The 19,818-nt window shown below is 40.0% G+C and overlaps 1 protein-coding gene across 4 annotated transcripts in view; it reads left to right on the forward strand.

The window, feature by feature from the left end:
- The window catches only part of LOC105505403 (Golgi apparatus membrane protein TVP23 homolog B), a 56,854-nt gene that overhangs the window by 20,189 nt on the left and 16,847 nt on the right, over positions 1 to 19,818 (forward strand). Inside the window, exons 6-7 of one of the 4 annotated variants that reach the window (XM_011933227.1) lie at positions 2,306 to 2,438; positions 4,834 to 5,988. The exons of 1 other annotated variant lie outside the window; for it this stretch is intronic. In XM_011933227.1, the coding sequence (XP_011788617.1) occupies positions 2,306 to 2,438; positions 4,834 to 4,847 (147 nt within the window). In that variant the 3' untranslated portion in view covers positions 4,848 to 5,988. Of the gene's footprint in view, positions 1 to 2,305; positions 2,456 to 4,833; positions 5,989 to 19,818 lie in introns of those variants that run through there. 2 more of the 4 variants (XM_011933225.1, XM_011933226.1) reach the window with 2 other exon arrangements.

Consider the following 19,818-nt stretch of genomic DNA (forward strand, 5'->3'; position numbering starts at 1 on the left):
AATGGTGTGAAACCAGGAGCCGGAGTTTGCAAGGAGAGATCGTGCCACTGCACTCCATTCTGGACGACAGACCGAGACTCCATCTCGAAAGAAAGAATTAATTAAAAATAATAAAAATAAATGGGTTAAGACCACAGGACAGGAAGGGGCTTCACCCAGGCTCTCCATGAGTCTCCCACCTTCTCACTTCTCTTAAGATGATCAGCTCTCATGATTATTGATGCTTCTGTGCTTCCTCTCCTGCCTTCTTCCCACCTGGTGGCACCACTATGGCCAGCTGCAGGGATTTTCTTGCCTTTTTGGGCCATTGTTAGTTGGGAGGAGTTTCTGTTGTCATGGCTGTTTCTGCATGTTTTTTCTCAGGTCTTTTGCTTTTCTGTAAGTTGCTGGGGATGGCAATTATTAGTGAAATTTTCCTTAGAGCTTCTTTGGAGAGTGTGGAGCTGTGTAGAGCTGCTCCAGGCTGGCTCTTCGGCCACCAGCCCCTTTTTATGTTTGGTGGTATTAGTTTATTTGCGTTTTTAAAAACGCTGTTTCCTGTTTATACCTTAAGGGGAGAAGGTCTTCATGCCTGACTTCACTGCACCATCTTAAACCAGAAGTTTAACTTACAGATTTTAACATTTGTTGCCATTGAGTAAATTGATGCCTTAGCAGGACCTGTGATTGGTCTGTGAATTCAGGTGTATCCTGGCATGTTGATATATACATACCCAGCAGCGCCACTATTTGAGAAGCATGGGAAGTTAAAAAGACATTTATTCAAATAAAGACACAGTTTTATATTTATGTAGGTAACTAGCAACCTCTTAATACACTAACACGTTTAATTCCATGAAACATAAATTTAGAACAGAAAGGATCACCTCCTTGTCTTTTACTAGGAATGTGAACCTGTTCATTAATCAAATATTTAAATCTATTAATTAAACATTAAAATCAGCCGTACATCTTGTTAAGGGTAAGGAGAATAAATCTAGATTGGAAAAAGACATTTCTTTTTTTTTTGAGACGGAGTCTCGCTCTGTCACCCAGGCTGGAGTGCTGTGGCCAGATCTCAGCTCACTGCAAGCTCCGCCTCCCGGGTTCACGCCATTCTCCTGCCTCAGCCTCCCAAGTAGCTGGGACTACAGGCACCGCCACCTCGCCCGGCTAGTTTTTTGTAGTTTTTAGTAGAGATGGGGTTTCACTGTGTTAGCCAGGATGGTCTTGATCTCCTGACCTCGTGATCCGCCCGTCTCGGCCTCCCAAAGTGCTGGGATTACAGGCTTGAGCCACCGCGCCTGGCCGGAAAAAGAGATTTCATTGAGCTGTTTTGCTTGTCACAGATATGAAAGAGTAGAATGGTCAATGAGCTGTTTATTCCAGAACAAGGGTTGGCAAACTATGGCCTGCAGACCAAATCCAGCCCGACACCTGTTTTTTTAAGTTTTTATTGAAAAACAGCCTTGCGCATTTATATATCATCTATGGCTGCCTTTGGATTAGAACATTAGAGTTGAGTAATTGCAACAGAGACCGTATGGTCTAAAATATTTATGATTTGGCCCTTTACAGAAGAACTTTGCTGATCACTGTATTAGCATCTTTAACCATGGGAATTCCTCACATTGTCTTAATTTTTCTAATTGAGATTAATTAGAAATTTTTAAAGAATGGGTTTTGAGTTTCTTTTTCTCACTTCTCATTGATCCTAGTGGGATCACCATAGGTGAGAAAAAGAAACTCAAAGGAACAAACAGCTCTGCTAAAGTACAGTTCCCCTTGGAGCTGTCTCCCTCTTCAGGGAAGGCAGGCATCTGTTGATTGCTCCCTTAGGACATTCCATCCCCTCTACTAGAAGCCAGTTGTCACACAGAGCAGAGATTCACCCCTGCCTGCTCTCAGTTTATTGGACTTGATCTACCTCTTGACTGTTCTTTTGTAATTCTTACGGAAATAATTAACATTTGAGCCTTTCCTGAGTCTCGTTTACTTTTCCTAACTTTACTCACAGACCAGTGGGAAACAGAGCAAGAAGGCTCCCCCTTTACTGCATGCCCAGCAGCTAGTATGTGCCTGGCACATAGAGCGGTTGTGTTTAGTAAATACTTGCTGGGTGAATGACTCATGCCTTGTGCAGCGCGTCTATCAGTTGGGTCTATTCTGGCAGCTGTCTCTGGAAAACTCTCACTGGCACAATCATGGCTTTGCAGAGCTTCTTCTTCCCTCTCTTTCTCATGACAATCTGCCTTGTCTCATTTATGGCACAGAGAAGGGTCTATTTCAGGCCAGTAACCACTGATTATTTTTTCCCTTGTCCCAGGCGGTGGTTATCATGGGTGTGGTACTACAAGGTGCCAACCTGTATGGTTACATCAGGTGTAAGGTGGGCAGCAGAAAGAATTTAACCAGCATGGCTACTTCATATTTTGGAAAGCAGTTCTTACGACAAGTAAGTGTGTTCTGGATGTGATCATTGACTAATGCAATTATTTCTAATCTTTTTTTTTAGATGGAGTCTTGCTCTGTTGCCCAGGCTGGAGTGCAGTGGCACAATCTTGGCTTACTGCAAGCTCTGCCTCCCGGGTTCACACCATTCTCCTGCCTCAGTCTCCCGAGTAGCTGGGACCACAGGCGCCCGCCACTATGCCCGGCTAATTTTTTTGTGTTTTTACTAGAGACGGGGTTTCACCATGTTAGCCAGGATGGTCTTGATCTCCTGACCTCATGATCCTCCCGCCTCGGCCTCCCAAAGTGCTGGGATTACAGGCGTGAACCACCGCACCTGGCCCATAGTTTAATTTTTATGAAACGCTCCTGAACAGAAGTTTTTTAAAGGCATTTAGTTATTTAAATATAAAGATAAAGATGTTTTAATTGCCCTTTGAGGGTGTTCAAGACATTCTGGAAGTGTATTGTCAGTATCCTAAAATTATTTTAAAGCCAGGAAGGATAAACTATCATTGATAATAACTTATTTTTTAAAAATTACTTTTAAGTTCAGTTGTTTTTCATTAATTATGGGAGCTTTAAGTGAATATCCTTGAAGAATGTATGTTGTATGGTTTTTTTTGAGACGGAGTCTTGCTCTGTCACCCAGCCTGGAATGCAGTGGCACGATCTCGGCTCACTGCAAGCCCCACCTCCCAGGTTCACATCATTCTCCTGCCTCAGCCTCCCCAGTAGCTAGGACTACAGGCACCAGCCACCATACCTGGCTAATTTTTTTGTGTTTTTACTAGAGACAGGGTTTCACCATGTTAGCCAGGATGGTCTCGATCTCCTGACCTCATGATCCTCCCGCCTCGGCCTCCCAAAGTGCTGGGATTACAGGTGTGAGCCACCGCGCCCGGCCTGTATGTTGTATGGTTTTAGGTAGAACAGTTGAATCACAATAGGACCATAACATTTGTACTCAGATGTTTTTTTCCCCTAGAACATAAGGATTTTACTGTAATACCCCAACATCAGGGTTTTCAGGAGGATGAGTAGTTGTCATAGGTAAATAATTATTGGTTAAATCTCTTGGGAAAAGTGACAAGGTCGGCCAGGTGCGGTGGCTTATGCCTATAATCCCAGCACTTTGGGAGGCTGGGGCGGGCAGATCACCTGAGGTCGGGAGTTTGAGACCAGCCTGATCAATATGGAGAAACCCCATCTCTACTAAAAATACAAAATTAGCCAGGCGTGGTGGCACATGCCTGTAATCCCAACTACTGGGGAGGCTGAGGCAGGAGAATCTCTTGAACCCGGGAGGCAGAGGTTGTGGTGAGCTGCAATCGCGCCATTGCACTCCAGCTTGGGAGTTAGCTCTTATTCCAACAAGAGCGAAACTCTGTCTCAAAAAAAAAAAAAGAAAAGTGACAAAGTCTTTATATGAGTAATACCTTGCGTTTGGTTAGTACAGTAGGTTGGGCAAGTGATGTTATATAGGACAGGGATTCTCAAACTCGAACATACATGAGAATCACCTAGAGGGCACAGGATTGCTGAGTTCCACCTCCAGACCCCTTATTCAGTAGATCTGGGGGTAGGGTCTCATAATTTGCATTTCTCCCAGGTTTCTGGGTGGTACTGAGGGTGCTGCTGGTCCAGGGATTACATTTTAGATAACTAAAGCCCTGAGAAATTAAATTATTTACTTAAGATTATACAGCTAATAAGTGGTACAAAGCTAGATCTTAAACCCAGCCCTTTGTACTCAAAATTTGTTGTTCTTTTTATGCTACTGTACAGTTTCTCTTCCAGAAGATGAAAAATAGAGAAAGTGAATATTCATGTAGGGACATGATCATCTGATTCCGAAGGATATTTGCGTGTCCCAGTATACCTTTACTGTGGTCCACCTTAGGGTAACTTTCATGTATGTACTTACTAGGTTTTTTTCCTTAGAATTTTCAGTGTTTCTGAAGGTCTGGGGAGGGCCGTGGAATACAGGTGAAATTAAACCTTAAACCGGCATAACATGGATAGGGTTAGTGTCTTACATGGTACTGGCATCTGCTCAAATGGGACAAACCGGACAGCTGGGTGAATGATGGTATCCATGGGTTTACTTCAGTAGCGCGTGTCTACTTTTTTTTTTTTGACACGGAATCTCGCTCTTTCTACCCAGGCTGGAGTGTGTGATCCGCCCACTTCAGCCTCCCGAAGTGCTGGTATTACAGGGCGTGAGCCACTGCTCCTGTCCTGGCATGTCTACTTTTTAATGTGATTGGGCCATTGTATGTAAGGTAATGCTCTGCTTAGAAATATAGAATGTTTTCCTAGGCGTAGGCCTTGAAGTCCATGGTGTGTGAAGTGAAATAACTTAGATATTAAGGAGTTTTTTTTTTTTTTTGTCTTTTGCAGAACACTGGAGATGATCAGACTTCCTGAATAGAGAAAACTTAATGTGCTTGTTACATTGGGGAACAACTGAAGAGATTCTTGACTCTGAACCTTTTAGAGCTTAGTCCATGTTGCAACGAGGAGTGTTGGCTTTGTTTTTCCACTTAAAAGCTTTATTTATAAAAAGGAAAAGTAGTTTTCATATTAAGTTTTTATTTCCTTTCCAGCATTTGGGGCTAGAAAGTATATGTTGGATTTATTCTGTGGTGTAGGTATGCACATGTTCCATAGGTATGCACACAGCCATGTAATATCAGTATATCCCAAGTTAATGAAAGTGTTCATTTACATAGGTAATGGAGACCTTTGCATTTTGATCCATAAAACATAGGAGGATGTTCTTAGTCTGTTTCAAAACTCGTATGTGTTTACATATTATTTCTGTAGATTATTTTCAGGAGTAAATTTTGTTTCCATGGTAAGAGTGAGCTCTTTGGCTTATGTATAAGTTAGAAATTATTGTTAGTTTTTAATATGTACTTCATGGGGAAATTTCTTAGACGTATACAAGCAAGTGAAAACAATTAGGGCCAGTGGTATTAACTACTTTCTAAAATCTTATTTTTATTGTAAAAAGTCATTTACTTAAGGCCCAGTTAATATAAGTGGAGTCATCATCGTTTGTTTAAGGAATACCCAGAGATTGCTGCTGTTCTATTTATTTTACAGAAAGGATAGCTAGATTGAAAGCTCTTCAGTGGACCTTGAGCTAATAGATCTTTTACCACTAAAAGAGCATTATTCTCATGTCATAATGAGAATAATCATTTACATACTCGGCATAATAAATGCCTAAAAGACATTTTATTATCTGAATCTATTTTTTTCTTGCTATAATGGGGATATTTTAAATTATGCATTTGTATTAATGGTATTTCTTAAAGCATTCTGTGTAACTGTAAACCGATCTACAAACTATTGTAGGCATTTGTAAATTCTGTTGTAGGTATTATAAACTTTGTTGAAGTCTTAATCAGCAGATTATGTTGTGAATATATTTGTACATTGTTAAAATAGTTAAGATTATTTGTTTAATTGAATAAGTGTCTTATTGGAGTGATAGCTTTGAAGGTGCAAAACTTTATATTTGTATAAAATTCTACTGTTTACAAGGCATTTGACATGTGTAGTCTCATTTAATCCTCATGACAAATATGTAATACTTTAGATGATGTAACAGAACTTCCGATTATTGAGTGACTTTCCTAAGGAAAACAGATTACAGGAATATCTGTAGGATATAAAACATGATATATTAGTATTTTTAGAGAAAATATTTACTCTAAATGCCTTTTCCTTTTTTAAAAATTAATAATTTGTTAAGAGCTTGTTTATTTTACTTATACTCACCTGTTCTGTCTGGTGAGAAGAATTGATACTGCACTGAAGACATTTTAAAATTTAATCTGAAAGATCTAACCTAAATCTTTAGGGTTGAGAGTCTAACACAGGATACGTTGGTATAGTTCTTTTAGGTAACTGTGTTATTTGAACTGTAATCCTAAACCAAGTAACAACTGAATTTTAGAATATGCATGTGGCAGGAGCTACCATATATTCCCTAATATTCGTTTTTCCCCTTCTAAAGATTTACCACCTAATTAGCTAGGGCATGGCATCCTGGAATAAAGATAACCTTTCCCAAATTTTATCACTGTATCTTGGTCTGGCCACATGACTGAGTTCGGGCCAATGGATAACATTTCCAGGAAGTATCCTTAAAAGGAGGAGGCATGCCCATCCCTTCCCCCTTTTTCCTGAAAGGTAGACACAGTGCAGGAACTAGAGCAGCCATCTTGGACTATGTGGTAAAGGCTTCGTTTTGTGAATGGCAGATAAATGAGGTAGATACTGTCTGAATCCCATCTTGTGTATAGCATCCCTGAACTTGTCTGAATTTTTTTTGAGACAGAGCTTTTGCTCTTGTCGCCCTGGCTGGAGTGCAGTGGTGTGATCTCGGCTCATTGTAACCTCTGGCTCCTGGGTTCAAGCGATTCTCTTGCCTCAGCCTCCCTACTAGCTGGGATTACCACCCTGCCACCACGCCTGGCTAATTTTTGTATTTTTAGTAGAGACGGGGTTTCACCGTGTTAGCCAGGATGGTCTCTATCTCCTGACCTCGTGATCCGCCCGCCTCGGCCTCGCAAAGTACTGGACTTACAGGCGTGAGCCACCATTCCTGGCCAGCTATCTGAACTTTTAATAAAAGTGAAGGGAACTATCTTCTCCGAGTGTTGTTGTTCTGACTTCTCTGTTGCTCATAGCCTAACTGGATTCTTGTCAATACAGTGCACTTTTGAGCATTATCCATGATTATTTCCATTTGTACTAACTTTCCATATTGTACTAACTGGAGTTGTTAGTACAGTACACTCCAGTTGTTAGTACAGTATTAGAGATACAATAATTTAGTAAATACCTAGTTGATCTTTATGTAGTACTTAAGTGAATATTATAGTAGCCACTGAGTTGCACTGTCCCAGATGCTGTTGCTACGTAAAACTCCACCCCCAGTATTACTGGTACTGGTAAAAAACAAGTCATTTTATTATGCTCACAAATTCTGTAGGACAGGAATTTGGATGGAGCACAGTGATGGCTGGGGAAGGAGCCAGGAATTGGCATGGAGCTTTTCAGCCACTGATGTGGAGGTTGACATTGGCTGTCAGCTGTGGCGTCAGCTAGGCTGTTGGTTGGAACATCTACACTGTGTAGTTTCTCCCTGAGGGCACATTTGACTTCTTCACAGCCTGGCACTGGGTTCTAACAATGAGCCTTCCAAGAGAGCAAGAGAAGTGCATGGCATTTTAATGACTAGTCTTGGAATTCACATTATGTCTCTTCTGTCGTACTTCATTGGATGAAGCAGTAACCAAGGTCCATCCAGCTTCAATAGAAGGTACATAGAGCCCAGTTCTTGATGAGAGGAGTGTTACGATTACATTATAATAAGAGTATGTGGGATGGGAGATACTCTTTGGAAAATAAAATCTGTGACACTTTAATCATTTCATCAAGACTGAAGAAATTAGGAGACTGAGGATAAGTGGTTTTCCTCTCTATTGTCCCTGGTCAGTCTTGGATACAGGTGAATTGACTGAAAGGTGCTAGTAAAATGAAAGTAGAATCACATTTTTTTTTTTTTTTTTGACATGGAGTTTCGCTCTTGTTGCCTAGACTGGAGTGCAGTGGCACGATCGTGGCTCACTGCAACCTCCACCTCTCGGGTTCAAGCGATTCTCCTGCCTCAGCAGACCAAGTAGCTGGGACTACAGGTGTCCACCACCACGGCTAATTGTGTATTTTTAGTAGAGATGGAGTTTCTCTATGTTGGTCAGGCTAGTCTCGAACTGCCGACCTCAGGTGATCCGCCTGCCTCAGCCTCCCAGAGTGCTGGGATTACAGGTGTGAGCCACTGTGCCCAGCCCTGTAAAAACATTCTAATTCCACATCCCCCAGAGTATCTATTCTTTGACCCAGACCTCTAAATAGATAGGTAAGGATGTGTGTGTGTGCGCAGAGGTGATGGCACATTAATTCCAACATATAGGTACTATGGGCCTTTTTAAATCCATGTAACTCTTAGAGCTTATTAATGTAAATCTGTGTAACTCTTAGAGCTTATTATTCTTTTATGTATTATCTCGTATGATTCTCCCCAAGAGGAAAGAATGACCATTATGTACCATGTAACCTCATGTTACAGGTAGGTAGGTAATACTGAGAGAAGTAAAATAATTTATTGAAGGTTGCATATAGTAGAGATAGTGATACTCACTAAATGTTCCATTTGTTCTACATTTCCCAGCTTCCTTAATTCATTTGAGGCCATGAAATGTGAGTGAACAATGGCCAATGAAATGTGAATGAAAGTGAATAGAGATGCTAGGTGCCTAAATAGCATAGGACAGTTTTAGACAGCAAAGAATTGTCCTGTATCTCATGACTTCTTTGTACCTCGCTGAATAATTATGTACATGGAAATCCTGTTTATAATGAGAAAAGAAAAGCAACCCTTACACTGTCAGTTGGAAGCTAACCTGGCTCTAATGGCTAGGCTATTCTGTTGAATATAAACGATTTTATAGAACACCAACATCTGACAAGGCCACTCTGAATGTGGTGGAGGAAGACAAAAATTAAGACACTCCATAGTCATGTTAAACTTAAAAGCAAGATTCTGTGTAAATCTGCTAGGGTATTTTCCCACAACAATTCACCGAATAATTCCCTACCAAAGCCTAACTATAAGCCAAAATATAGCCTTCCTTTTACTAGACTCAACTTGGCTAGAAAAATCAATACCCAAAACAATTATGCACACCCACATTATTACCTCTATCACCACAACCAGCCAAAAAGGTATAATTAAACTTTATTTCCTCTCTTTCCTTATTCCTCTTATTGTAACCCCACTTCTAATTACATAATCTGGTGCCACGAGTAATTACAATATATACACCAGCAAATAGTGTTCAACCAGTAACCACTACTAGTCAACGCCCATAGTCATACAATGCACCCGCACCAATAGAATCTTCACGAACTAACCCTGGCCCCTCCCCCTCAAAAATCACTCAACTCCCCATATTATTCAAATTAATCACTACGACCCACTCATCATACTCTAAAACCCACAAGACCAACCCCACCTCCATCGCTAACCCTACCAAAAGACTTCCCAAAACCTCAAGTCCTGAGCCCCATGCTTCAGGGTATTCTTCAATAGCCATTGCAGTAGTATAGCCAAAAAAGTAGTATAGAGCGACCAAACATTCCTGTCTCTTGGCTTATATGTGTGATAGTTGGTTCATTACCCATTGGATCACTCTGTTCCTTATTCCGCCTAGATTAAAAATTTTAATATTTACACTCATTTAGAATTGCCCTTGCTTTCTGAAAGCACTCAATCCAGAGTAAAACTAGGATTCATGGAGCCCTTCTTGAAATCACCCAACACAACCCCAAATCCTATAAAAAGCCCTTCCCAGCACTCTCATACTGAGGCACCCCATGGTTCCCCATGCTGTATGATCTCTCTTGTGCAAAAGCATGCTGATAAACCCAACTCGATTCAATCAGATCTGTTCCTCACGATCTCTAACTGGTGGACATCGACAATTTTTTGAGCTTATATTATAACTCCATTTCATATTTTTTTTGTTGCAGATCTGCAATACTTGATTTGCCCAAAAATGCAATTACCAGTTAAGTGAGGGAAGGTTGTGTCTTTGTTCAGTACGTAACCAAGAATTTTCTATCATTTTAAAAACTCAGTAGTGGCAACATTGCTTGTGGCATTTGAGTTCCAGGTCAAAAGTACTGCAGTAGTCTGCATTTATAGTGGGCACATTAATGGTAATTATATGTACATATGCAAGCACCTAATTATTGTGTCATCAGGAGTTTTGGCCATTTCCAGATTGAATTACGTACTATCATAAGTTGCTTCCTTTTATTTCTCTGTTACATTACAGTTAGATATTAAAGATACCTTTAATCATGATAAATGATTAAAAATATGCCTGAGGTTAAGTTATATTGTTTGTGTTTTAGAATAATAAAACATATTTTAAAATATTTCTGATAAAAAGTGGCTGTGAGCCTGAAGGGGTGAAAACCATTAATCTACAGTCATTGATGAACAGTCTGTCCCTTAGGCCCTCTTAGTTGGAGCTGGAGAGTGGATAGACATGAACTTGATCTGGTGTTCTAATATTCTGTGTTGTTTACTGAAGGTAGATGCCATGTGCTTTGGAAATCAGCATGGACATTCTATGAAATAAGAGAAATAATTTTCTCATTTAGATGGTCTATCATGGGTGGTAATGTCTAGTGTTCTAAGTGAATGTAGTAGATGCTGCTTATATTAATTTAAGAGAAATCTTATGTGTCTCATTAAAAAAAAATCCTAGAGAAACATTTCCAGAATGGTGGAGTATGGATCTTTGAATATCTGATTCTGCATAAAATCAACGAGTACACTGGCAGAAATGATCAAAATAAACTTTTTGAAACTGGAAATTAACCAAAGGATTGCAACGACCCAAAGAAAATGTGTTTGAGAAAAAGGCTGAATCTCTGTATGATCAGTAAGCTTTGTGGTGTTTTAACTTGTCCTGTCCCCATCTTCTTCTCTTCACCTCCACAGTAGCCTTGAAAATCAGCAACCTTGAGACCACAGTAGCTGTGAAAACCAGTAGCTTCCAAGCCACTGAAGGAATTTAGAGTCCCTCTAAGATAGGTTTAGATTTATCCAAGAAGCCTCATCTCCGGAGATTTGTTACTCCTTGACCTGCCTGGCAGCTCTGTGGAATAGTCCCAATCACAGGGCTTGTCTTCATTTAACCCAACTCAGGTCACTCAGTGAGGAAAGTATCCTCAGGTTGTTTGTCAGAAACAATTGGTGGCAATTATTTAAACAGCACAGTTGCCTGACATGGCTATACTAGCTGGGACAAATGAGAGACTGGCCAGAAAACTTAAGGGGAGTGAGATGTCTATAGAGGCTTTGAAAAGTGCCAAAATATTCTCGGGAGCTAGAAAGTCAGGTAAAGGTGAGATACTTACTGCTTCAATCACTTAAGGAAATCCCTGTCTAATCACATGCTCAAGACTAAAGTAACCAGGCAGAGATTTCGGTGACTCCAACATGACAAAGAATACAGACTAAACAGAATTAGTCCTGGAAAGGTACTAGACATACCACCATTGCAATAAAAATAACAACAATAAATAGTAACAAACCCTACAAGGGTGGGGGGTGTGGGACAAATCTGATTTGCAAAGTTGCCACCTTATATTATTTAAATTTTCCAGTTTTCAACAACAACAAAAGATGTGCAGAAACAGCAATTATGTCTGCCTATATATGGGGGAAAAAAACCCAGAAAACAAACCATCCCTGAGAAAACCCAGACATTAGATCTACTAAACAAAAAGTTTGTCACCCTTTAAATATGCTTAAAAAACTAAAGGAAACCATGGACAAAGAACACAAGAAAGGAAAATAATGTGTAAACAAAGTGAAAATATCAGTAAACAGAAATCATGAAATTCTGGAGCTAAAAAATTGTAATTGAAAAATTTCCTGAGGGGTTTACAGATTTAAACAGAAGAATCAGCAAACTTGAAAATAAGACAAATAGGAATTATCCAGTCTGAGGAACAGGAAGAAAAAAGAATGAACAGAGCCTGAGGGATCTGTGGCATGCTATCAAGTTACTAACATATGCATTATAGGGGTTCCAGAAAATGGAGAGAAAAAGGCAGAAATAATATTTGAAGAAATAATGACTGAGACTTCCCAAATTCAATGAAATACATGAGCTACACATTCAAGAAGATCAACAAATTATAAGTAGGATAAACTCAGAGATCTATTACTAAGCACATTACGATCAAGCTGTCAAAAGCCAGAGACAAAAGGAATCGTTAAAGTAGCAGGAGGAAAACAACTTATTACATATAAGGGATCCTCAATAAGATTAAATGCCTACCACTCATCAGAAACTAGAGGTCAGAAGGCTGTAGAATGACATATTCAAAGTGCTAAAAGAAAACTTAACAGAGAATTTTAGATCTAGCAAAACTATCCTTCAAAACTATAAGAAAGGATGAACATGGTGGCTCACACCTGTTATCCCAGTACTTTAGGAGGCTGAGGCAGGAGGATTGCTTCAGCCCAGGAATTTGAGACCAGCCTGGGCAACATGGCAAAAAGCCATCTTTACAAAAAATACAACAAACAACTGGGTGTGATGGCGTGTGCTTGTGGTCCCAGCTACTCAGGAGGCTGAGGTGGGAGGATCACTTGAGTCTGGCAGGTTCAAGCCTGATTGTGTCACTGCACTCCTACTTGGGTGACAGAGTGAGAACCCCTCTCAAAAAAAAAAAAAAAAAAAAAAAAAAACACACCCAGATAAAAACTAACAGAATTCACTGCTAGCAGACCTGCCTTACAAGAAATGCTAAAAGAAGTCCTTCAGGCTGAAATGAAAGAACACTAGACAATAACTCCAATCCACATGAGGAAATAAAAAGCATCATTAAAGGTAAATACATAGGTAAATATGAAATACAGTATAAATGTATTTTTGTTTGTAATTCTTTTCCTGTCAGACCTAAAAGACAACCACATAGAGCAATACTTATGAAATAATGTTGATAGGGTTATAACTTATAAAGATGCAATTTGTGCGATGATAATAGCACAAAGGAGGAGGGAGGGAATAGAGCTATACTAAAGTTTTCGAGTATTACTGAAATTAGCTTGGCATTAATCTGAACTTAGATTATGTTAAGATATTAATCATAGTCCCTAGGACAACCACTAAGAAAAAAACTCAAAAAAATACAATAAGAGGAACAAGAAGGAAATTAAAATGATATACTAGAAAATACCTGTTTAATACAAAAGGAAGTAGTGGAGAAATGAAATCAAAAGACATAAGATGTACGAAAGGAAAAGAGCAGATATCCCACAAATAACTCCTACCTTATCAGTAATTATATTAGAAGAAAACCAGTTAAATATTTCAATCAAAAGACAGGCGGCTGGGCACAATGGCTCATGCCTATAATCCCAGAACTTTGGGAGGCCCAGGTGGGCCAAGGTGGACAGATCACTTGAGGTCCCGAGTTCATGACCAGCCTGGCCAACATGGTGAAACCCCATCTCTACTAAAAATACAAAATACAATTTATCTGGATATGGTGGTTGGTGCCTGTAATCCCAACTACTCTGGAGGCTGAGGGATGAGAATCGCTTGAACCCGGGAGGTAGAGGTTGCAGTGAGCTGAGATCACGCCACTGCACTCCAGCGTGGGTGACAGTGAGACTCCATCTCAAAAAAACAAAACAAAACAAAAAAAAGAAAAAAAACCCCAAAAAACCAAAAAAAAAAAAAAAAACCAGATTGGCAAAAAAACGTGATCCAACTATATGCTGTCTACAAGAGGCACACTTTAGATTCAAAGACACAAACAGGTAGAAAGTAAAAGTATAGAAACAGATATACTATGCAAACAGTAATGAAAAGATAACTGGAGTGACTATGCTAATATCAAACAAAGTAGATTTTAAGGCAAAAATTGTTTCAAGGGACAAAGAAGGGCATCACATATTGATAAAAGGACCAATTCATCAGAAAGACATAACACTTAAAAACAAATATGCACTTAAAAAATCCCACACATGAAACACAAGCTGACAAAACTAAACGGTTTAATAATTATTAACAATTAATTTACTCTTTTTTTTTTTGAGATGGAGTCTCACTCTATCACCCAGGCTGGAGCGTAGTGGCGCTATCTTGGCTCACTGTTACCACCCACTCCCATGTTCAAGCAATTCTCCTGCCTTAGCCTCCCGAGTAGCTGGGATTATGGGCCTGAGCCATCACACCAGGCTAATTTTTGTATTTTTAGTAGAGATGGGATTTCACCATGTTGGCCAGGCTGATCTCAAACTCCTGACCTCAAGTGATCTGTCTGCCTTAGCTTCCCAAAGTGCTGGGATTACAGGCATGAGCTTCTGAGCCTGGCATAACAATATACTCTTAATAATTATTAATAACTAAATGAGATAATCCATGTGAAAGAGTCAGCATAGTCCCAGGTACATGGTAAGCGCTTGATAATGATAATTATTATTTAGAAAGAAAAACTGAGTTTCTTTGCTAGTTAAAGGTAAAGAAGTCAGAAAATCTAACAATAGTGGCTGGAGACATCAACACTTCATTTATAATAATGCATAGAAGTAGGCAGATGATCAACCAGGAGAAAGAGGATTCAACAGCACTATAAACAAACTAAATCTGCTGGGCATGGTGGCTCATGTCTGTAATCCCAGCACTTTGGGAGGCTGGGGTGGGCAGGTCACTTGAGGTCAGGAGTTCGAGACCAGACTGGCCAACATGGTAAAACCCCGTCTCTGCTAAAAATACAAAAATTAGCCGGGTGTGGTGGCGCATGCCTGTAATCCCAGCTACTCTTGAGGCTGAGGCAGGAGAATCACTTGAAGTTGGGAGGTGGAAGATTCGATGAGCCAAGATCACGCCATGGCACTCCAGCCTGGGTAACAAAGTGAGACTCTGTCTCAAAAAACAAGCAAACAAACAAACAAAAACCAAACAGACATCCCATAGAGACTCTGTCCAACAATAGCAGGATACACATTCTACTCAAATGCACATGGAACATTCTCCACGATAGACTGTATGTTAGGCCATAAAACAGGCTTTGATAAATTTAAAATAATTGAAGCCATACAAAGTATGGCTTCAATAAATTTAAAATAATTGAAGTCATACAAAATATAATCTTTGGTCAAAATGGAATTAAATTGGAAATGAACAACACAAGGGAATTTGGGAAATTCACATAGATGTGAAAATTAAGCAACATATTGCTAAATAACCAATGGGTCAAAGAAGAAATCACAAGGGAAATTAGAAAATATTTTGAGATTAATGAAAATGCAAACACAACATACCAACACTTATGGGATGCAGGTATAACAGTGTTTATAGAGAAATCTGTAACTGTAAACTTTTTTTTTTTTTAAAAGAAGAGATCTCAAATCAACAGTCTCACCTTTCATCTTAAGAAACTAGAAGATGACCATAGTAAATCAAAGTAAGCAGAAGGAAGGAAATAATAGATTAGAAAGGAAATAAAAAACATAAAGACTGGAAAAACAATAGAGAAAATCAACAAAACAAGAAGTTGGTTATTTGAAAGGATTAACAAAATTGACAAACCTGGAATCAGATTGAAAGAGAAGATACCACTACTGTTTACTGAAAAAGCAATCCTTACTGAATGCTTTTGTAAAGTGATTGGTTATTCCAGTAGCATATATACCACTTTACACCTATTTTTTGTGTGAACATTCCGTTATGTAAGCATTCAAACATTGTTGTTTCTCCAAAAAGTGCTTTCCATGAATTGTTTCACCCTTGTGACATTCTTAGAATGCAGAAGCTGTTGTATTTAGTAAACTACTCATTAAGAACTTGTATTTGATTCAGGCAGATCTGAGTTGTGGATCCAGTTCAATATCCTTTTTTAGACTTTGAGAAAGTCACTTACCCCATTTTTACAGATGAGGCTGCAGGCTCAGAGTCATAAGCACAAATAAATACCCTCGAGGTGGGAGGAGCTTGTGAGGATTAAATGAGATAACTCATGTAAAATGTTCAGTATAGTCCCAAGCCCACAGTAAGCACTCGATAATGGTAACTTGCTCAGGTGGAAAACCGAATTGCTAAGCTAAAGGTGGAGCAGTCAGGAGACCTAACCCCTAGTTAAGTGGTTCCTCTTTAATTTAGATTCTCATCTAGTATATGGCATGGATAATCCAAATGCAGCAAAGCAGTCAATTACAGGAAAGAATGCTGATTTTATTTTATTTTTTATTTTGTTTAGAACAAGTTAGAGATGATGGAAGAAAAACTTTAAACAAAATAAATTTAACGGAGCAAAGAATGATTCATGGGAATTGGGCTTTGCTCTGAAACATGCGCAATGAGTATTTACAGGCAGAAAAAGGCTGAAGAATGCAGAAGCAAAGAACGCAAAGTGGATTGGTTGTTTCAAAATTACTTTCCTGGTAAAGGTTAAAGCAGAGGGGACTTCCTTATCAGGCAGGCTAAAACTGGTTGTTTGGAGATGTGGCTATTATCTCCCTCTCTCTCCTGATTTCTCGGAAGGTCAGGTAAACAACGTAGTTTTGGCTTGGTGGCCTGGAACTTTACCGTGAGTAACTCCATTTTGGTTTGGTCTACTGCGGCCTAGTGCAGGACTTAGTTCAAACCAAAGACCTCCTATAAATTTTATTTACCAGAGATCTTAAGTTTATGAGCCGGTAACTTACTATAGCATTCATTTCTAATTTATAGTTAAAACACATCCTGTTATTTATTTTTTTCACATAATTGTTGAAATCCAGACTGCTACGGATGAGTCTTAATGTTTTAAACATTTCTTCTAGGATGTTGCCTTTCTCTACCAGCCCCGGTTCCCTCTTGCTTGTAACTTGCACTTAGTCCTCTAGATGGCAATATAGGAACATATGATGTAAATGAAACAACTGCGTACTGGAGCACCCAATTTACTCGGTTTAGTAAGAAATGATGGTTTTCCTACAAGTGGTGGGTTAGGACTAAATCCATGCATCTTATTGTGAAATTAGTCAAAATCAGTGCCAGGGAATGAATAGATGCTGAATAAATAAGTACAATAAAATACCCACAATGTACCAGACATCAAGACAGGTACTGTAGACACAGAAAGACGTAAGAACTACGTGTGATATGTGTCTACCTTCCTGATCTCGGCAAACCCTGCCATTTAACAAGTGAGGAAACTGAGCATTGGGGGTTTAGTAGCTTTCCCGGGGTCGTGTAACTGGAGAGAGGTGAAGCCAGGACTTGTCAATGGTGAGGCTTCGATGATGAGCTTGAATTTAATATGCCAGATTTGAAGCCAATGGATCATATCAAAGTAGCAAAGTGCAGTGGAAACCTGGAACTCAGGATTAGGCTAAAGAGGCATCTCTGTGGCACAGAGTGGAAGCTGTAGCAATGTAGGAGTGGTCTACGGCAACTGTGTCTGTTAAAGAACTGATAGCTGAAGTGTAATTCCCAAAGACCAAGGTGATATGGCGGAGGGTAAAGGGCATACACAGTACACAGACAAACCTGAGTTTCAATCCTGGCTTCATACTTAGTTGCTGTGCTGTTCATGGGCATTTAACCTCTTACATATCACAAGGTACTTAATCTCTTTGACTCTTTGCCATAACCCTACGAGGGAGATACTATCTCCATTTTACAGATGAGGAAACTGAGGGTTAAAGAATGTAGGAGTTGACCCAAGGTCGTGGTGCATCTAGTACATGATGGATCCAAGGTTCTGATCTGGACAGTCTGCCTTAGGCTCACAGTGCTAAGTACCACAGGCAGTTTCCCCAGTCATACCCCTTAGGACACGACCTTTGTATGTGGGTCTCCTTGTGCCAGAGATTAATGCGGGCACGTGCGCGTGCACACACACACACACACACACAGATTTATTTCAAGGAGCTGGATTACGCGGTTGTGGGAACTGACAAGTCCAGATTCAGCAGGGCAGGTCCGCAGGCTGCAACTCTCAAGCAGGAGCTCATGTTGCAATCTTGAGGTCAATTTTCTACTTCCTCAGGAATATCTTAGTTTTATTCATAAGGCCTTTAACTGACTGGATGAGACATTCCCACACAGTAAAAGGGCAATCGATTTTACTTAATGTTAACAGATTGTAGATGTTAGCCACGTCCATAAAATAGCTTCAAAACAAACAACACCTACATCAGTGTTTCATTAAATAACTCAGTCCTAGCCAAGTTGAGGCAAAAAATTTACCATCACACGCCTCCAGTTGTCTGTAAACGCTACGACGGCAGGAAGCCTATCTTTCTCATTCGCCTTCTCATTGTCAGTGCATGGCCCAGTGCCAGGCACCTAATGGCACTCAATAACATTTATTGGGCATGTACCCACCTTTTAACAGTATAGGTGAAAGTCACTGTATACATGCTGTTTTCAGCTATTGACCTGGGCTAGTAGGTACAGATTTTCAGTGTGTTCAACTCACATATTACTTTGAAGGACTGAGCTCAAAGCAGGAGACAGATACACCTCCTTCCTGGAGATTTGGCTTGGCCAACTGGGTAGTTTTCCTTTTCAGAAGACGAAACAAGGGTCATTGCCAGCGGCCATGAGGAGGGCTGCCGCTGCCAAGAGCCGAGTGGTGGTCCTGGTAGGACACTGCTCATACACTGTGTCTGTTCTTAGGTTTCAGCTGGCATCTGTTTCCAGCTCTTGGTGCTTTTTGCAACTTTGTATCTTAGGATGAAGGCGTAAAGGTTTTCAAGCAGCAAAACCTTCCAGGGTTAGATAAGAGTGTTTCACTGTGGATCTGTGAGCATCTATAGCCACTGTGTGCATCCTTCTGGGACCCCAGCAGCTGCTTCTGAGAAAACAGAGGGATGGAGAAGAGGACGCCACCCAGATGGTGGAAACATCTATCAAAAGTTACGATGTCCTCCGGAAAGCCTCTTTGGGTGTCTGATTTCATATCTCCTTCCTCATCAAAGAGAATGGCATCACCACCTCCTATTTGATGAGAATTTAAACACATCTAGAACATGTGCTTTTCTTTTCTCCTCTCTCTGGGATCACATAATACTGCCTCCCAGAATCCTGTCCTTAACCCCCTTCCTTAGAATTTACAGCATAGCCTGGCAACAACCAAGCATTCATCTTTATTATGAAGTACCTAGGACAGAGCTGGATATGTGACACATGCTCAAAGACTGTTTAATCAAACAGGAAAAACCCATATTGGGAGTAGGGAGTAGTGAGAGGCAAAATGGTACTCTCAGTGAATTATAATATTTTAATATTTGTCTGATAGAGAATATAAAGCAAACCGGAGAAGCATAAAGGAAGGTCATGCTAATTTTCATGAGGTATTTTCTAACTCCAGGAACAAAATGGTGAAAGGGCATTCTAAGTCAAAGGAATTTATTGTGTAAAGATGTGAGAGTAACACATACACACACACACACACGCACACACCCCACTCTGTGCTACAAGCACAAGAAACACTTTGTTGTTCTTCAAATGCACTAAGCTCTCTTCAGCAGCGTTTTGTACTGCGTATAGGACATCTTTGAAATATTTTGGATATTTATCCTTTGTCTTCTTGGCATGTTAAAAATATCTTCTGGCGGCCAGGCATGGTGGCTCACGCCTGTAATCCCAGCACTTTGGGAGGCTGACGCGGGTGAATCATGAGGTCAGGAGATTGAGACCATCCTGGCTACCACAGTGAAACCCCATCTCTACTAAAAATACGAAAATTAGCTGGGTGTGATGGCGTGTGCTTGTGGTCCCAGCT

The sequence above is a fragment of the Colobus angolensis genome, unplaced genomic scaffold (assembly GCF_000951035.1).
Source record: "Colobus angolensis palliatus isolate OR3802 unplaced genomic scaffold, Cang.pa_1.0 Scaffold125, whole genome shotgun sequence".
In the NCBI taxonomy this organism is placed as follows: domain Eukaryota; kingdom Metazoa; phylum Chordata; class Mammalia; order Primates; family Cercopithecidae; genus Colobus; species Colobus angolensis.